Raw genomic sequence first — 19,010 nt, forward strand, 5'->3', positions numbered from 1 at the left:
GTGGGGTTTGCGGAGCCTGGTGGAGTGTTCTAATGGTGGGCGGGGGGTGCTGGGAGTGGGGTTTGTGGAGCCTGGTGGAGTGTTCTAATGGTGGGCGGGGGGTGCTGGGAGTGGGGTTTGTGGAGCCTGGTGGAGTGTTCTAATGGTGGGCGGGGGGTGCTGGGAGTGGAAAGTGGGGGGTGAGGCGGGGATGGCAGAGCTGAAGCTGCCCTGCCCTTGAGGAGTCTGGGTGGAGGCAGCAGCCCTGGCCCACAGTTAGCAGGCAGAAGGCAGGGGCCACACCTCCCTGGTCCTTCCTCCCCTGGCCTCTGCCCCGGGTCTCCCTCGTCTCAGCAGCGGCGTCTCTGCAGCGAGTCCGTTCCCCTGGCTGCACCAGCTCCCCTGTGCTGGGCTCAGACAGCGGCACCTGTACCTCTGAATCACGGGCTCATTTTCCCCAAGGCTGGAGAAGGCCGGGGCCGCCGAGCTGAGTGAAGGGGACTCACTCTCCAGCCTCGAGGGCCAGGTGCTCATCTGCCCTGTGGGGCGGAGTCACCCCACCCTGGCTTTGGTGCTGCCAGCGGGTCCAGGCCCTCCCTTGGCCCTGGAGTGACGGGCACAGAGGGCAGTCTCCCCTCGATGCGTCCTTATCTGTGAAGATAGTCCCCCCAACCCCTGTGCCTCCATCAGGGTTCCATCAGCAAAGGGAAGCCCCGGAGCTGGGGCCCGGCCTCGAGGCAGAGCTGGAAGCTGCTAAGCGGAGGGGCCTCAGCCCATGGTGGTGGGGAGGACACCCGGCCACCCTTGGTCCCAGCTGCCACCTGTGCGCTGGCTGTGCATTCCCTGAGCGGAGATGCATGACCCCCCCCAACGCTGGGCTACGGATGGAGGCGTGCTGACAGAGCTCCTTCCCCTCCTCCCTCCCACCCTGCTAGGGCTGGGCCACAGACACACAGGGTGGGTGGGACTGTCTGGGGGAGAAGACTTTATTTCACAAGGTGAGGAACCTGGGCTGGCAGCCGACGCCCACACACCAGGCTCTGGGACACACAGGGTCTGCATGTGGGGAGCGTGCTGGCCGCCCCAGCAGAAGTCTGACGTAGGTCTCGGCGTGTCTGTCAGTCATGCCGCTGCCGTGGGGCTGGAGAGGCAGGACATGCACCCAGCCTGTGGCTGGCGGGGCAGGGGACCCGCAGGTCAGGCCGAGCGGAGCGGCTGCAGGCTAGGCCACGGTCTGGCGGCTGAAGAGCTCGAGGGTGAGAGAGCTGAGGAAGGCGGGGATGCTGTCCTGGCGTCGCAGGTGCACCTCGATGAGCTCGCCCACGGTGTGCGAGAACTCCGTCTCCAGCAGCTGCATCTTGGAGCCCGAGGGGCTGGTGGCCTGTGGGGCAGGTAAGAGACAGGACAGCGGTCAGCCTGGCAGGCCTCTCCCTCTTCCCTCCCTCCCTACACAGCCCCTCCAGCCATGGGAGCTTCCCTCAGCCTGAGGACCTGGACAGGGATAGATGTGTGCTTAACCCTGCCAGGCCTTATTCCAGGTCCCTTATTAAAGGGACTGAATTAACCCAGGGCAGGGTCTCTGTCGTCTACACTGTCATGTGCACAGGCAGCTGGGGGTCCCAGGCATTGCGGGGTGTGCCCACCCGAGGCGCTGCTGCCTCGCCCCTTCCTCCTCCGCCTGGGGGCCTCCAGCACCTGTGTACGCACCTGTGACTGGCCCCAGTGCCACTCTCCACTGAGGCTGGAGGACCCCACTCCCTGGGCAAATCCCGCAATGCCTTCCAGACTGCCTGTGGCCCCAAGACCTAGGTTTCCCCACTTGTGACCTAGGTTTCCCCACTTGTGCAGGGGCACTGGGACCAGGCGGGGGTCTGGCTCTGTGGGTTCTGCAGCCCAGAGGGCAGCCTCCTGTAACTGGAGAACGGGCAAGGAGGAGATGGCCTGGTGACCAGAAGCTTCCAGACAGCACGGCAGGTGCCAGGGGACACAGGGCAGGACCTACAGGGTTCAGGTCACACAGCAGGTCTGAGCGAGCTGCTGTGCCACCATCCTGGGCTGTGGGGAGTGGACACAGGCCCTTCTGAGCAGCGACTTGGTCATCTCTCTCCCTCCCCAGCTGCCCCTGAGAGCCAGCCCCACCCCGGTCAGCATGGGGCAGAGGGCTCTGGCATGGAACCACTTCCCACTCTGGAGACCACAGCAGAGATGCCGCAGGTGGGAGGGGACACACCTGTGAGACACACACTCCCAAATACGGGGAGACCCCTGCTTCCCAAGCCAGGGTGCCCTGTCTCCAGACAGCTCCGACCAGGAACGACTTCTCGCTGATGCCCAAATCTGCCCAGGTTCCTGCTGGCTGGTTCTGCCCCAGTGGGCACCCAGGCCCTGACTATCCACAGGGCTGGCAGGTGTCCCACACAGCCCCAGGTCAGGCAGGACACAAACCCAGCCCACTACAAAGCTCCCTCTCAAACCACGTCCCTGAAAAGTCCCGAACTCAGAATATGCCCGAACTCCCACAACTCCACCATAAAGAGGACAGGGCCCAACTAAGGGGCCCTCGAACATCTTTCCAGAGAAGAGCCACACACGGCCAACGAGCTCATGCCAGGATGCTGGGCACCGGGGAAATGTGAACCACATTGAGCGAGACGCGGACCCGCCTCGCGCCGATGGCCACGGAGAGCAAACAGCACGAGCTGCTGGGTGGAGGGGAATCCGACCCTCCACGTCGCTGGTGGGGGCGTGTGAGGTGCGGTCCCTGCAAATAGCTGACGGCTCCTCAAAGAGCTGAACGCAGAGTCCATGGGCCCAGCACGTGCCCGCGTGCGTAGCCAGGGGGTCTGAGTGCCGATGTCCACGGCAGCACGATCCCATCCTAACAGATGGAAAGCGGAACCAGCTCTCAACTGTCGGAGGGAGAGAGAAAACCGGGTTTACCCGTCAACACTGCTCCGTACAGCTGAACTCTGAGACATGCTGCCACGTGAGTAAACCCCCAAAACATGCCCAGGCAGACACAAAGACCAGTAGGCACAACTCCATGCCCAGGGGATGTCTGGAGGGGCACATCGGGGCTCAGGGCTGGTGGAAAGGCGCCACGGTTAGACTGTGGTAGCGGCTGCACACTGAATGTGCTGGGAAGAACAGAACGGTAGACTTGAGGGTGAGCCGCGTGTGTGTGCATCAGAGCTCAGGAAACTTTTGTAAAGCACTCCTCTGGCAGGCAGCCCTCTGGGAACCCTCCCCAGGAGCCACAGGGCGGTCCGGCTGCACCCAGCTTGGTCCTGGCAGCTCCCTGTCTACCGGAACCTGAGCTGGACCCGGCCCTGATGGTGGTGCCGCCCCCCTACCCCACCTTTGGCACACGTGCTGCCCCCCGGGCCCCTGCTGCCTGGCCTGTTCCTGCACCTCCTGTTTCTCAGGGGCCGTCCCCCTGCCCTCCCCCTGTTCCTGCTGCCTTAATACATTTGGTCTTGTCATAGTTCAGCACAAACCATTTTTAAACAAAAACAAGAGAAACCACTCTGACCTTTTACTGAGAAAATCCTTTCATTTCTGCTCTTGATTCTGAATTTCTCCCCCTAAATGTCAGAGGGGCTGATTCTCCTGCAGCTGCCGGGCAGGGGTGGGAGGCAGTGTAGGAAGAGGTCTCCTTAGCTGGCCCTTCGCCCTCCTCCCAACCCAGGACTGGCAACCTGGCTGGGCCTGGAGCACTGTGGTACAGACTCCGGCCAGGCTGGACCGAAGAACAGCTGTTCTCCAGGCACCCACCTTCCCTGGCCCTCAGAGGCTGGCAGGCTTTGGGAGCCTGGTCGTTCTTTTCTAAAAATATGTATTTTTTAGAGACAAGTCTCACTGTCATCCAGGCCGGAGTGCAGTGGCATGATCATGGTTCACTGCAGCCTCGAACTCCTGGGCTCAAGTGACCCCCCTCAGCCTCCTGAGCAGCTGGAATTACAGGCATGTGCCATCACACCTAGCTAATTTTTAGATTTTATTTTTTAGAGACAGACTTTAGCTATGTTGCCCAGGCTTGTCTCTAACTCCTGTCTTGATGTGATCCTCCTGCCTCACCTTCCCACGAGGTGAGGATTACAGGCGTGAGCGCTGATCATTCTTTATTTGAAACAGGTGCACCCCGCCAGTGTCAGCGAGACAGCTGCTCCCAGTGGTAGGCCGGGTCGCCCACCCATGGCTCCTCCAGCACCTCCAGCACCTCCTCTCTGCTGGCCTCAGGCGGCTCTGGAAGAATGATGCCCTAAGATTCCGCACTGCCCTCCAGGTTAGGGCGGGGGTGGACGGGGACAGGCAGGAGTGACCAGTACTACTCTCCTACCTCAAACCCCACACAAAGGCAGACCCAGCGTTTGGAAAACACCAGCCCCCTGCGAACAAGTCAATTTGCCCTGTAGCCCACCTCTGACTCCGTTTCCCCCAGCGTACCCGGTCTGCACTGGGAGGGGCCGCCCCACCTCTGACTCCGTTTCCCCCAGCGTACCCGGCTGCATTGGGAGGGGCCGCCTCAGTCCGACACCCTCAGCAGCACTCTGGCATTAGCAGGACGTGCTGAATGAGTGGCGCCCGGCCCATCCATCTCTGCTCAGCCCTCTGCCATGTTCAAATATCACACAGTCCCCAGGTACCTCGTAAATCACTGTAATTAGGGGCTGCTCACTTAAAATTAGAGCGCAATTTTTTAAAAAGCAAATTGCCAGTGAGACATGTTGGCTGTGGCTGGAAATATTTATGGGGCGGCTTGCGTGCTGGCTCTGGCTTCCTCTCCCTTCTGTCTGGCCGCCCGAGCTGCCACCTGTCTAGTCTGCACACACAGCGGCCGTGTGGCTGGCAGGTGCCCTGGGGGAGACTGAGACACTCACTCTTAATGAAGACACTCTCAGCATCCATTGAGGCCACTGCCCTCCAGCCCAGACCCTGGCTGGCCTGGACTGGGGCTCACCTGCCCGGGCCTGCCCTGGAGGGCCGGGGGCGTCTGCAGCTCGTCTGTGGAACACGTGGGCTGGGGAGTGCATGCCCGGCCCCCATTCCAGCTCTGCCACGTGAGCAGGTCTCTGTGCAGTGCTCATACGGTGACTGGGGCTGCTGGGCCTTACTAAGCGCTGGTCCTGCCATCCCCTGAGCTGAGCCCCGTGGTGTCCCGGCGGGCACGGACAACAGACACGGAGTGAGGGAGGAGTGCGGGCTGATGAGGCACCTGGAGAGCAGAGACAGCGCCTCTCTCCACACACCACCAACCGCAGAATGTAGGGGGGGCTCGGAGGCCAAGGGGGAACTGTGAGGGATTCCTGTCGAGAGCAAGACCCCCTGGTGCTAAGGGTCCCAGAGCAACTCCATGAACAGGGAAACTCGAGGGGAGGAAGCCCTGAGTCCTGGCTCAAACAAGCAAAGCTGAAATAATGCATTAAAATGAGAAAACGCGCAGGAAATGGACATGATGCTACTTTGAGATACTGGGAAGTTATGTGAATCCTGTTCATCTGTGGGGTGGCGTGAAGAGGCGGCGGCCACACCAGTGGACGTCAAAACCAGAAACCAGTCAGAGAAAAGAGGAAAACTGGGTAAGTGCCTGGAAATTAAATAGCACACTTCGAAGTAATCCACGAGTCAGATGGGATGCCTCGAAGGAAATGAAAAAGAACAGAATAGAAACAAGAATAGAGCATAATAAAATTTGCCGGACGCACCCAAGGCAGTGCTTAGAGGGAAACTGACAGCACTCAATGCCTGTATCAGAAAAGAAGAAAGGTCTCAAATCAATTCTCTAAATTCCTACTTCAAGAAACGAAGGGCAAAACAAGCCTGAAGCAGAAGGAGGAAATAATAAAAGTAGGAATGAACAGGAAAACAAAAGACAGTTCTTAAAACCAAAAACTGGTTCTTTAAAAAATAGCAACAAGGCCGGCCAGGGGCAGGGGCTTATGCCTGTAATCTTTGCACTTTGGGAGGCCAAGGTGAGAGGATTGCTTGAGCCCTGGAGTTTGAGAAGAGCCTGGACAACACAGTGAGATCCCATCTCTATAATCAATCAGTCAGGTGTGGTGGCATGCACCTGTAGCCCCAGCTATTTGGGATCACTTGGGCCTAGGAATTTGAGGCTGTAGTGAGCTATGATCACACCAGCCTGGGCAACAGAGTGAGACCCTGTCTCAAAAATTTTTTAAAAAGACCAACAACAATAAAATGGATAAACCCCTAGCAAAACTGACAAAGATTAAAAAGAGAAGAGTGAAATGACCAATATCAGAGATGAAATGGAAATATTATAATAGATCCAGAAGCTATTAAAATAACAATAAAAAATATGACAACAAACTTGATGCTCATAAAGAACTGGACGGATTCCTGGAGAACCACACACTACCAAAACGTGCCAAGATAAAATTGACAGCCTCGGTAGTCCTATAACCGTTAAATAAATCAAGTTTGTTGTAATTAAAATGCTACTCAGAATCTCCAGTCCCAGATGGTTTCACTGGAAAGTTTTACTGAACATTAAATATGAATTGATACCAATTTTACACAATCCCTTTTCAATTAACAAAAGACAGGGAAACACCTTTCCACTATTAACCTTGTACTGAAACCAACAAGGATGGCGCGCACACACACAGAAAAATAAATATCAGTCTCTCATGAACTTGGATGCAAAAATACTCAACAAATACTAACAAATGGAATCCAGTAATATACAAAAAAGAGTATCACACCTTGACCAAGAAAGATTCAGCTGAGGTGTAAAACAAAGGCTAGTTCAAATTTGAAAATCAATCAATGTTATCTGCCCTATCAACAGGCTAAAGAAAAACAATGCTATGATCCTGTTGACACAGACAAAGCATTTGACAAAATTTAATCTCCATTCCTGAAAGGAATTCTTGCAAAGCAGGAATCAAGGGAAAGTCCTCCACGAAGAAGCCTCCACTCACACTGCTTCGCGGAAGAGTCTGGCTGCCTTCCCTCGTTCGGTCAGCGGGGAGCTGGCTTTCCCCACTTATCCTCAACCCAGCACAGGAGCTCCTCACGCCAGGGCATGAAGGTAAGAAAAGGAAAACAGCAGCACAGGGACTGGAAAAGAAACGAACGGTCCCTACTCGCAAATGACATGACGGCCCACGTAGAAAACCCTGAGCAATCTGCAGAAAACTCCTCAGACACTAAGTGAGTTCACGAAGGTTGCAGGAAATGAGATGAACATGCAAAAATCAACCACATTTCTATAAAGCAATTGCAAACAAGTGAAAAGCAAAATTAAAAGGCAATACAATTTACAGAACATCTTAAATACTTGGGTATAAATCAAACAAAAACTTGCACAGTGTCTGCAGAAAATTAGGAAATACTGATGAATCAAAAGAATGTTTGCATAAATAGATATAATGTTTATGAACTGGAAGACTCAACATAGTAAATACATCAATGTTTCCAAAATTGATCTTTGGTTTTAATGTAATTGCTATCTAAACCTCAGCATAAAAAAAATATATATATATATATATATATTTTGAGACGGAGTCGCCCACGCTGGAGTGCAGTGGCCAGATCTCAGCTCACTGCAAGCTCCGCCTCCCGGGTTTACGCCATTCTCCTGCCTCAGCCTCCCGCGTAGCTGGGACTAAAGGCACCCGCCACCTCGCCTGGCTAGTTTTTTGTATTTTTTAGTAGAGATGGGGTTTCACCGTGTTAGCCAGGATGGTCTCGATCTCCTGACCTCGTGATCTGCCCGTCTCGGCCTCCCAAAGTGCTAGGATTACAGGCTTGAGCCACCGCGCCCGGCCATAAATATATATTTTTGAAACAGGGTCTTATTCTGTCACCCAGGCTGGAGTGCAGTGATGCGGTCTTGGCTCACGGCAGCCTCAAGCAATCTTCCTGCCTCAACGTCCCAAGTAGCTGGAACTACAGGTGCGCACCACTACTCATGGCTGTTTTTTGTAGAGATGGGCTGTCCCTATATTGCCCAGGCTGGTCTCGAACTCCTGGGCTCAGGCAATCCTCCTGTCTTGGCTTCCCCAAGGGTTGGGACTATAGGCATGAGCCAGCACGCCTGGTCAGCATGATTTTTTTGTGTGTGAAGATACACAAGATTATTCTAAAATTTATACGGAAAGCAATTCCGAAAAAGAAGAGTGGAGGAACTGCCCTTCCTGATGTTGAGAACTGTACAGCTACAACACAGCATTATATACGGCTCCTACATCAGACAGACATGGCTGGGGCAGCACTGGAGGGGAGATGTGGAGACCAGTGGAACAGAACAGAGGAACTTGAAACAGACCCACAGACACGTCCGGGCCACTTTCTAACAAAGAATATTATACCGTGACCACGTGGGACTTAGTTTAGGTGTACATGGCTAGTTTGGTATTTGAAAAATCAATCAACGTAATCTGCTATATCAACAGGTTAAAGAGCAACAACATATGATCCTATTAATTGATACAGAAAAGTCACAAAAAAGTCACAAAGGCGCTTCAGTGGAGGAAGGACAGCCTTGTCTTAGCTGGTGCCAGAGCAGCTGGACATACGTAGTTAAAAAATTTTTTTTTTTGACTGAAACCTTCACACCTCATATAAAATTTAACTCAAACTATATCATGAACTTACATGTAAAACAGAATTATTTTAAAAAAGAAATCTTCAGGATCTGGATGAGGCAGAGCTCTGAGACTCAACACCAAAGCACAATCCATAGAATAAAATTAAAATGGATAAATGGACCTCACCAAAATTTAGGAAATTGTACAGTGAAAGAGCCTGTGAAGCAGATAAAAGGACAAGCTACACGACAGGGTGCCAGCGTCTCCCTGCCCATCTCTCCCGGAAGGCCACGGCCACGGGGGACCCCGGCTCCTGGAGGGGCCAGTGCACAGAACCCAGAGGGGTGACTGCAGTGTTTTAACCCCGAGTGGGATTCCTGCCTGTGCCCCGGCCCCACAGGGCAAGGCCCACATCTGTCTTGCTTCTCTTTTTTCCCAGGACAGACTTCACTGGTCTGGAGAGGGGCCTGGGCACAGAGGCCACTGTGGTATCAGGGTTCATCGTGAGGACAGTGAGGCTGGGGCTGTGGCATGAGGGTTCATCGTGAGGACAGAGAGGCTGGGGCTGTGGCATCAGGGTTCATCGTGAGGACAGAGCACCCAGGCGTTCTTAGACACACCCCTGCTCCCACTGGCCTTCCTGGGAGACGCAGCCCCCTTGTTCCAGATGAGAAGCTGCAGCTGCTGGGCCAGGGGAGGCATGAACAGTCCATGGTCAGATCTGCAAGCGCCATGTGCCTAAGTGGACACAGCTCCAGGCGCCTGCTTCCCTGAAGCCCAGTCCTCCTGTCCTCGGTGCTGCAAGCTCCACTCCTGAGCAGGGCTGTGTGTGGGGAGAGGACAGGAGCCCTCAGGGGAAGTTATGCTGGGGTCCCATTTGTTGAGGGGGGGAGGGCAGGAAGCAAGGTCCATGAGGATGGGGTACCCTGCAGCTGGGTCCTGACCCGGGGCTGCTCCCTCTCCTGGGCCTAGACACTGCAGGCAAACAGCAGGCAGTCAGCCTGCCACCACCTCCCAGCCGCCACCACACACCCTCGACAGACCTTCCAGATAAACGGCTCCATCCTGACTTGAGCACTGCTGGCCCCAACGCCTCCCCTCTTACGCCATCTGCTTGTGTGGGCCTCGGGGCAGAGCTGCCGGCATCGGGGGCTTTCACACCCACCAGACCTAGCTTCTAACCTCGGCTTGGCCACCAGGAAGCTGCGTGACCCTGGGCACATGGAAATACCTCTCTGGGCCCGGTCTGCAAACTGGGCACGGCTGAGACTAACCAAGTCAGGTGCGTAAAATCACCGGGCTCAGGGGAGATGCCGAGCACGGTGGGATGAGGAAACCCTGTGCCTACATGACCCCGGGCCATGAGGACGGCGGCTGCCCCGTGCCCTGGCGCCACCAGATGACCTCTACTGGGAAGCGAGCTGCTCCCGGCCTTGTCCCCACCTCACTGAAGCGGGACTGGTTGTCTGCCAGGCCCCGCAGCCCCCAGGCTTCCCACAGAGGCTCCCCCACCAGGACCCACGGGAGAGGAGATGGACGTGCCTGGCTGGCCTCTGCCAGGGCAGACGCAGGTCCCTGTGAACCTTGCTTGTAGAAGACACCTGCTCTCAAAGCCAGGCAAGGAGAGAATTTTTTTGTCTTGAGGCTGTAAGGAAATCAAAGTGTTTTCAGCTTCAAAAGACGCTCTGGGCTTCTCAAGTTGAGAATGTGACGCATCCCAGGCACTTTCATGCACACGTGGGGCGAGCCGGGCAGAAGACTCAGCTGCGTCCACCGAGAGTCAGCCTTGAACTTCAGGGGTGAGAAAACCTGCCAGTTCACACTGCAACGTGACACACACACCCACACAAAGTGCAAAAGGACCCTTAGAAAATCATCAAAATGCTAACGGCGGTTAACTCGGAGTGTTGGGATGGAAAGTGACTCATGGTTCTCTGCATTTTCCAGATTTTTCTATATGCTGCACATTTGTAATTAGGAAAAAAGTATATCTAAATTATATCTGCAAGGGTGGAATAGCTTTGAGACAGGCCGATGAGCACTATGGACACATGCAAGCACTAATCCTTACCCGCCTGGCCTGCAACCCTCGGGCGTCTTGCCCGGGCCCCCGTCTGCCCGGAGCATCTCCAGACACTCTGTGGGAAGCCCCTCTGTGGGCTGCTGAGGCCGATGCTGCCTGCCCACCTGCCCCAGATGTCCTGGGGTGCCACGCTGGCGTCATGGCTGGCATCTCGGCTGGTGGCACCACAGACGCCGGGCGTGGGTCACAGTGTGAGCTCAGCCAGCTGGTGGGGGTGGGTGGTGCTGGTCGGGTGGCCACAGCAGAGCCTACTGAGGCCACCACAGGGCTGCTGCTGAGGTGTGAGACACAGGCCCACGCCCCTCGGCACCCAGTGGCCAGGGCACCCAGGTTGGGCTTGGGCAAATCCCAGGTGGGGCACAGCTCTGTCTGTCCACGGGTCTTTGCGGTGCCCATCTGAGCGCCTGTGAACAGTACTGGGCAGTCTCACCGTGCACACGGCTCTGCATGAGCCTCCACGGCCAGGGCTGCCCTCGCTCCCCTAAAGAGTCTCAGGGGCTGAAGGCCTTGGACCACGGCGTCAGGGTCCAGAGGTGATAGACCTGGGTAATGTGTGCCCTCACCCCCGTGGGTGCTGCTAGGGGTTACAGGTCAGCCCGGTCCCGGCCCCAGGGTTAGAGGTCAGCACAGTCCCCACCCCGGGGTTAGAGGTCAGCACAGGTCCCGGCACCAGGGTTAGAGGTCAGCGCGGTCCCCGCTCTGGTGTTAGAGGTCAGCGCAGTCCTGGTCCTGGCCCCAGGGTTAGAGGTCAGTGCGGTCCCCGCCCCGGGGTTAGAGGTCAGTGCAGTCCCCGCCCCGGGGTTAGAGGTCAGTGCAGTCCCCGCCCCGGGGTTAGAGGTCAGCGCGGTCCCAGCCCCGGGGTTAGAGGTCAGCGCGGTCCCCGTCCCCGGGGTTAGAGGTCAGCGTGGTCCCGGCCTCGGGGTTAGAGGTCAGCGCGGTCCCCGCCCCGGGGTTAGAGGTCAGTGCAGTCCCCGCCCCGGGGTTAGAGGTCAGCGCGGTCCCGGCCCGGTTTCATGACTCGGCGGCAGTGATCTGTATCCCACAGGTCGGGAGTGATAACGTCGACTGTGCTGAGCCTGCCGGGTGCAGCGTGAAAGTGGCTGGTGCTACCGTGGTCTACACAACTTTAGACCGGGATACCAAGGACCCCTGGCAGCCTCACACGTTACAGCGGGGCTCTGCGCAGGAGTCTGTGCCTGCTGCACATCCATGGCCCGAGGGTGACCCCGGAGTAGCAGCCACCGCTGCGTCCTGATAGTCGCTGCCTGGCCTGTCTGTGCTCTCAGGGCGGAGACAGCAAGCTTCCTGCCTCTGGTCTGTTACCTCCGCCGAGGGACTCCTCCTCCAGGCTGGTCACAGGACTTGTTCCAGCCCATGCCTGACTCCCCGGCTCACGGCCTCACTCCCTCATGGATGCCCATGACCGGCCCAGCCCCACCTTGCACAGGTCCCCTGGCCCCTGGCCCAGCCCAGCTCAGCTCCTCAGAGCTCCTGGTCCAGAGGTCCAGGTTTGACCCCAGGACACCCTGCTTGTGTGGCCCTCAGCTCCCTAATCTCTTTGCACCCTTGTCCCTACGGTGTCCCTCGGGAGGCGATGAAGCCGGGCCCAAAGGAGGCCTCGCAGATGCTGCCACGTGAGCACCGCGCCCAGGGCCTGGCGGCAACTGGGTCAGGACAGCTTGGACAGAACGCCGAGAACAAATGTCCCAGCATGAAGTTCCAAAGAACGGAAGCTGGCAAAAAGCGTGTCCGGCACGGGGAAAATAGCTCAGCCAATTATTCCTGCCTAATTGTACCGAGGAAAGCATCTAAATACTGCCTGTGCTAATTATACCAGCGTTATTGGGGTTTATCTTCCCGGCGAGGGTGACCTTTCCTTCAAGAGTGACTGGCGGGGCGGGCAAGGCCAGGCACCCCAGCAGTCGCAGAAAAATCTCAAACCAACAATTATTATTATTATTATTCTATTTATACAGCTCCCCCTCGCACACGGGCGCTCTGCTTTAGAGCCACACACAGCTGCTCCTGCAGCCGCAGCCGGAGGGCAGCGGAGGGAGTGGGGCACCGGCGCAGGGTGGGGTGGCCTGCACAGCCCCTGCTGTGAGTGGCATCTGCCACAGGGGACTACAAGGGCCGTGGAAGGGCATGGAGGCCACAGGGATGAGTTAGAGGAGGTGGCGGGGATGGAGAAGGAGGGAGAGGGGGCTGAGTGTGCGTTAAAAGGCAGGGACTGGCCCCGAGGGCAGCAGGAGCACAGAGCACAGTGAAGGTTAAAGGAAGAGGGGACACGGCAGGCAGGCGGGACGGGTGCTCAGCTCAGGCACGCGGGTGAGGAGGGAGGAGCTGCAGCATAGCCGGCGCCCAGTGGCTCCCTGGGCCCCACCTGGGTGTGGGGTCCTCCCCTCCTGAGCCCAGCCTGGGTGTGGGGTCCTCCTCTCCTGAGCCTGGGAGAGACAGCACCACCCCTTCCAGCTGTAGCCGAATGAGGAGGAGGGGAGAGGACATCAGTGGCCTCTGCGCCTTCTCACCTCCCGCCCAGGCAAGGCCCACACTGCTGGGGGTGATGTTTCGAGGAGTGCCATGCTTAGGGCAATGTGATGCTGGGGATGTGGTGTGGGGAGGGCCAGAGATGCAGGCCCGTCTTCCTGTGAGGCTGCCCCTCTTATCTGCTATGGGCCCCGGGGCCCATCAGTTTGTCTCTGAGCTGAAGTTTCCTGAATGTAAAATGGAGACAAAATGTCTATTTTCCCACCTCAGAGGGCTGCTGGCAGCGTCTGGCTGAGACAGAGCCCCACGGACAGATGCACCTGCCATCTGAAACAGCCGGAATATGAGGCATAAAACGTGAAACAACAGTTTTCAGTCAGGGAGGGTGGTGGACCCTGAGAGACGGGGTGAGCCCGGGGAGACTGATCACGGCCCAGGCAGGGCCTCGGGGACCCGAGTTGAAGGACAGGGCTGGAGCTGGAGCCGGGGTGCAGGACAGAGTGCCAGAGAGGAGGGCTGAGTTCCCTGGAGTGCTCAGTGAGAGGCTGAGAAAACCTGGGGCATGAGAGAGAAAAACCCAGAAAACGGCGCCTGAGGCTCACACTGGGCTGGAGCAGCGCCTGTCTCCAGCAGCCTTGCGGGAGAGCCTGCGAACTAGGCGGCTCCGGGGCACAGCACTGAGATGGGCACCCCTCAGCAAGGGGAGGTGTGAGCCCCAGACAGACGGATGCTGCCCTGCGCCCACCTCACGCTTCCTGAACCGAGACCCAGACGACCAGGCTGTTTCCAAGTACCTGAACGGTGTCTCCGAACAGCGTTCACGAATGTTTACAGGCACACACACGCGCACGTGCATGCACAGGCACGCACACGCACACACACCCTCGCAGCACCCAACAAAGAGAAAATCAGCCGAGTGAAACAAACCTAGGGCTGACCTGACATCAGAAGCGGCAGATCACATTTAAGTCACTGTAACTTTGCTCCATATGCCCAAAAAGCTGAGGACAGACATAAAAGGGACAAAAAAGAGCCAAATTGACCTTCTAAGGATGAAGACAACAAGGGCGGGGGACAGATCCACGCCGGGTCAGACATCGTGGAAGCAAGATCAGTGAACCTGCAGACACAACCACGGAAACCGTCCCAGATGAAACAGATGAGAAAAAGAAAGGAAAGCACATACAAACAACAAGGAAGAAACAGATAAATATAAAGCAGCAGCACATTGGGCGTGGGCTGTGGGGCGACGTCACGTGGCCTGACACACATGGGGTGGGAGTCCCGGAGGTGGGCTGGTGGCACTTCTGAAACGGCCCCACCTCCAGGCATCACCCGCAGCAGTGCCAGCCCTTCCACGTGACTTACGGCTGATGGCAAGTGTGGCGCAAGTGCTGGCTGTCCCCTCTGCGATCGCGCCACAGCAGCCGTGACTTCTGCGGCTCCCACCCTGGTTCTTGGAGCTCTGACATGCCCGCTGCTGTGGGTGAGCTGCCCGTGTGGCAAGGAGCTGCCGTAGGAACCAAGCCTGGCAGCCCAACCACGGAGGAGAAACGGAATCCTTCTGACAGCCACGTGGGTGCACCTGGACATGGGACCTTCCCCAGCAGAGCCAAGAGGACTGTGGCTGGGGAGATCCCTGAGCAGAGAGCCAGCTCAGCCCCACCTGGACTCCTGACCTCAGAAGCCACGAGCCACTGAGTTCTGCAGCAATGTTAGTCAAGGACTGGTCGCCAATGGTGGGCACAGGGAAAGAGTCTTGAAAAAGTAATGGCCCCAGTTTTCTGAAATGGGTGGAAAAGTGTAAACTGAGAGATCTGAGAAGTTCAAAGAACTCCAACCACCACCACCAAAAAAAAAAAAAAAAAAAGGGGGGGGAAAACGACATCAAAGTATATCATAATCAAACTGCTCAAAACCAGTAGCACAGATGACATCTTAAAAGCAGTCAGAGGAAGAAAGGACAATTGACCTACAGAGGAACGAAGACGAGGATGACAGCAGACTTCTCGGAGGAAATGCTGGAATTAAGAAGACAGTGAGATCAGCTCTGTAAAGTACAGAAGGACAAAAAACAGCCCAGAATTCTCCGCCCAGTGGAAATATCTCCTCCCAAATAAAGACTTCTTCAGGTGTGCAATTAAAATATCCAAAAGCAGCTGATTCACACTGCAAGAATATTAAACAAAGCTCTTCAGACAGAAGGAAAATGAGGATGCCAACAGGGCTTACATAGCAGGCCGGGTGCGGTGGCTCATGCCTGTAATCCCAGCACTGTGGGAGGCCGAGGTGGGTGGATCACCTGAGGTCAGGAGTTCAAGACCAGCCTTGTCAACATGGTGAAACCCTGTTTCTACTAAAACTACAAAAATTGGCCAGGCGTGGTGGCGCATCCTGTAATCACAGCTACTTGAGAGGCTGAGGCAGGAGAATTGCTTTAACCCGGGAGGCAGAGATTGCAGTGAGCCGAGATCGTGCCACTGCACTCCAGCCTGGGGTGACAGAGGGGGACTCTGTCTCAAAAAAATAAATAAAAATAAAAACAATCATGGGCCTACACAAGAAGAAGGAAGAACACCCCTACTCCTTCCACGAACGAGGGGTGGGAGCTGCATGTGCAGACATACACAACATTTACAACTATTATTTACGTATCTTTCAAAGATAACTGACTAAACAGAAATAAAAACAAAGTATTGTGGGGTTTACCATGTGCATAAATAAAATATATTACAAGCAGAGGACTAAGGCAGGAAGGAGAAGACTGGAAGTACGTGACTGTCAGGTTCTCACACTACACATAAGGTGGTGTTGCATCATTTGAGGATGAGTGTGTTAAGTTAAAGATCTACACCCTAAATTCTAACACAACCTGTCAAAAATACAGTTAACAAATCAAAAAAGGAGACACATGAACTCCAAGAAAGGCAGAAAAAGAGGGAAGAAAAAGGAACAAAAGAACAGACAGGACAGACAGAAAACAAGTAACAAGATGACAGACTTATCTAATCAAAGCAGTAATCAATTTAAACGTAAATGGCCTAAACACCCCAGTAAAAAGGCAGAGATTGCCAGATTTTATGCCTCAGCTATATCCTGCTTTTAAGAAGTACATTTTAACTTGAAGACACAGTAGATTAACAGTAACGTGAAGCAGATACAGCACGCTCACAGAAGCCAATTCACCCTGCGTTCCGGTGGCCACACCTTGCTTCTTCCCACGCTGCTTTACTGTGCTTCACAGACACTACATTTTTCACAAGTTTAAAGTCTGTGTCTGGCAAGTCTGTCGGCACTATTTTTCCAAAGCATGAATTTGCTTCATGTCTGTGTCACGTATAGATCTAATTTTTTCATTATTAATATATCTGTTATGATAGTCTGTCATCTGTGATCTTTGATATCACCATTTTAATTGTTTCGGAGCGCCACAAACAGTGCCCATAAGATAGCAAACTTAAATGATAAATGTGCGTGTGCTCTCACTACTCTGCTGACCGGCTGGGTGTCCCCCATCTCTCTCCTTCTCCGGGGGCCTCCCCATTCCCTGAGACACAACCATCATGGAAACCAGGCCTGTTAATAACCCTAGAATGGCGTCTAGGCATTCAAGTGAAAGAAGACTCACATGTCTCTCACATTAAATTAAAAGCTAGAGATAATTAATGAGGAAGGCATGTTGAAAACTGAGACAGGCCAAAAGCTAGGTCTCCTGTACCAAACAGCTAGCCTGCAAGGGAGAAGTTCCTAAAGGAAATCACAAGGGCTGTTCCAATGAACACATGAATGATAAGAAAGCAGAACAGCCTTACTGCCAATATGGAGATTTTCAGGATGGTAAATGAGCCCTTGGGGCCCTTACGAATGATGCTGAGTCTTCTCTCTCTCTGCTCTAACAGCGGAACAACAAAGCCTGGATGACAGCACATTTGTTCAAACGCAGCAGGGTGCACTGCATATTTTAAGCCCACTGTTGAGACCTCCTGCTCAGAAAACAAAACTCCTCTCAAAATTTTATTGCTCACTGACAATGCAACTAGTTACTGGGCTCTGATGGAGATGTTGGAGACTAATGTTGTTTCTATGACTGCTAACACAGCATCCATCCTGCAGCCCCTAGATCAAGGAACAACTGACTTTGAAGTGTTACTATTTAAGAAATACATTTTGTAAGGCTATAGTTGTCACAGGTAGTGATTCCTCTAAAGCATCTGGCCAAAGTCAACTGAAAACCTTCTGGAAAGGAGTTGTCATTCTCGATGCCATGACGAACATTAGTGATTTACAGGAGGAGGTCAAAGTATCACCATTAAGAGGAGTTTGCAGAAGTTGGTTCCAGCCTTCATGGATGACTTGGTTCAAGAAGATGTCAGTGGAGGAAGATGGACAGATGTGGTGAAAATAGCAAGAGAACTAGAATTATGCATGACCAAAGAAAGTGGCTTCTTGAGTTGGAATCTGCTCCTGGTGAAAATACTGTGAACATTGTTGAAAAATGACAGCCAAGTACATAAACTTGGTTGATAAAGCAGTTTGAGGGGTTGAGAGGACTGGCTCCAAGATTGAAAGAAGTTCTACTGTAGGCAAAATGGCATTAGAGAGCATTGCATGCTACAGAGAAATCTTTCATGAAAGGAAGAGTCAATGTGGCCAGCTTCATAGCTGTTTTTTTTTTTTTTTTTTTTTTATTTATTTTATTTTATTTTGAGATGGAGTCGTGCTGTTGCCCAGGCTGGAGTGCAAGGGCGGGATCTCAGCTCACTGCAACCTACGCCTCCCAGGTTCAAGTGATTCTTGTGCCTCAACCTCCCAAGTAGCTGGGATTACAGGTACATGCCACCATACCCAGCTAATTTTTATATTTGTAGTAGAGACAGGGTTTCACCATGTTGGCCAGGCCAGTCTTGAACTCCTGGCCTCAAGTGATCCACCTGCCTTGGCCTCCCAAAGTGCTGGGATTACAGGTGTGAGCCACCACACCCAGCCCGTTGGTGTTTTTAAGAAACTGTCACCCCAACCTTCAGCAACCACCACCCTGATCAGTCAGTAGCCATCACCATGAAAGCAAGAACCTCCACCAGCAAAGAGATTACAACTGGCTAAAGATTCGGGTGATCATTAGCATTTTTTAGCAATAAAGTGTTTTTAAAATCAGGACATGTACATGGTTTTTTAAAGACATAATGCTATTGTACCCTTGATGGACTACAGTACAGGATAAACAGAACTTTTGTATGTGCTGGGAAACAAAATTCATGGGACTCGCTCGATTGTGATATTAGCTTAATCACAGTGGTCTGGAACCAAATCCATGATATATCCAAGGTTACTTATTGACAGTGCAACTCTGTATCAGACAAAGATTTCAGAGCAAAGAATATTACGAGCAATAAAGGTCTTTTCATAATGATAAAAGGGTTATATAGGAAACAAAAACTGGAATGCAAGAAGGAATAGAGAAACCTGTAATTATAGTCAGAGGTGTCAATATTCTCCTATCAATAATTGATAGAACAGGAAGACAGAAAATTGGCAAGGATATAGAAGCTTTGCAAACATTATTAAAAATGTCAGCTCCGTGACATCAATACAGCACATTCCAGTGGGACACAGGATACACACAGACTTCAAGTACACACACAACATTTACCAAGGCGTAACATTCTGGATGGATCTTAAAACAAATTTCAAGAAATGTGGCCGGATTCAGTGGCTCATGCCTGTAATCCCAGAACTTTGGGAGGCCAAGGCAGGTGGATCAGATCAGGAGTTTGAGACAGCCTGGCCTGGTGAAAACCTGTCTCTACTAAAAATACAAAAATTAGCCAGGTGTGGTGGCACGTGCCTGTAACCCCAGCTACTTGGGAGGCTGAGGTAGGAGGCAGGAGAAACACTTGAACCCG

At 53.9% G+C, this 19,010-nt stretch overlaps 1 protein-coding gene across 4 annotated transcripts in view; it reads right to left on the reverse strand.

Annotated features, from left to right (window-relative positions):
* Nucleotides 1–947: 947 nt before the first annotated feature.
* The window catches only part of MAD1L1 (mitotic arrest deficient 1 like 1), a 412,602-nt gene continuing 394,539 nt past the window's right edge, over nucleotides 948–19,010 (reverse strand). For all 4 annotated transcript variants that reach the window (XM_030932978.1, XM_010366657.2, XM_030932977.1 and 1 more), the window contains one exon: nucleotides 948–1,360. In XM_030932978.1, coding sequence (XP_030788838.1) covers nucleotides 1,202–1,360 — 159 coding nt within the window. In that variant the 3' untranslated portion in view covers nucleotides 948–1,201. The remainder of the gene's footprint in view (nucleotides 1,361–19,010) is intronic.

The sequence above is a fragment of the Rhinopithecus roxellana genome, chromosome 6 (genome assembly GCF_007565055.1).
Source record: "Rhinopithecus roxellana isolate Shanxi Qingling chromosome 6, ASM756505v1, whole genome shotgun sequence".
NCBI classification, from domain to species: domain Eukaryota; kingdom Metazoa; phylum Chordata; class Mammalia; order Primates; family Cercopithecidae; genus Rhinopithecus; species Rhinopithecus roxellana.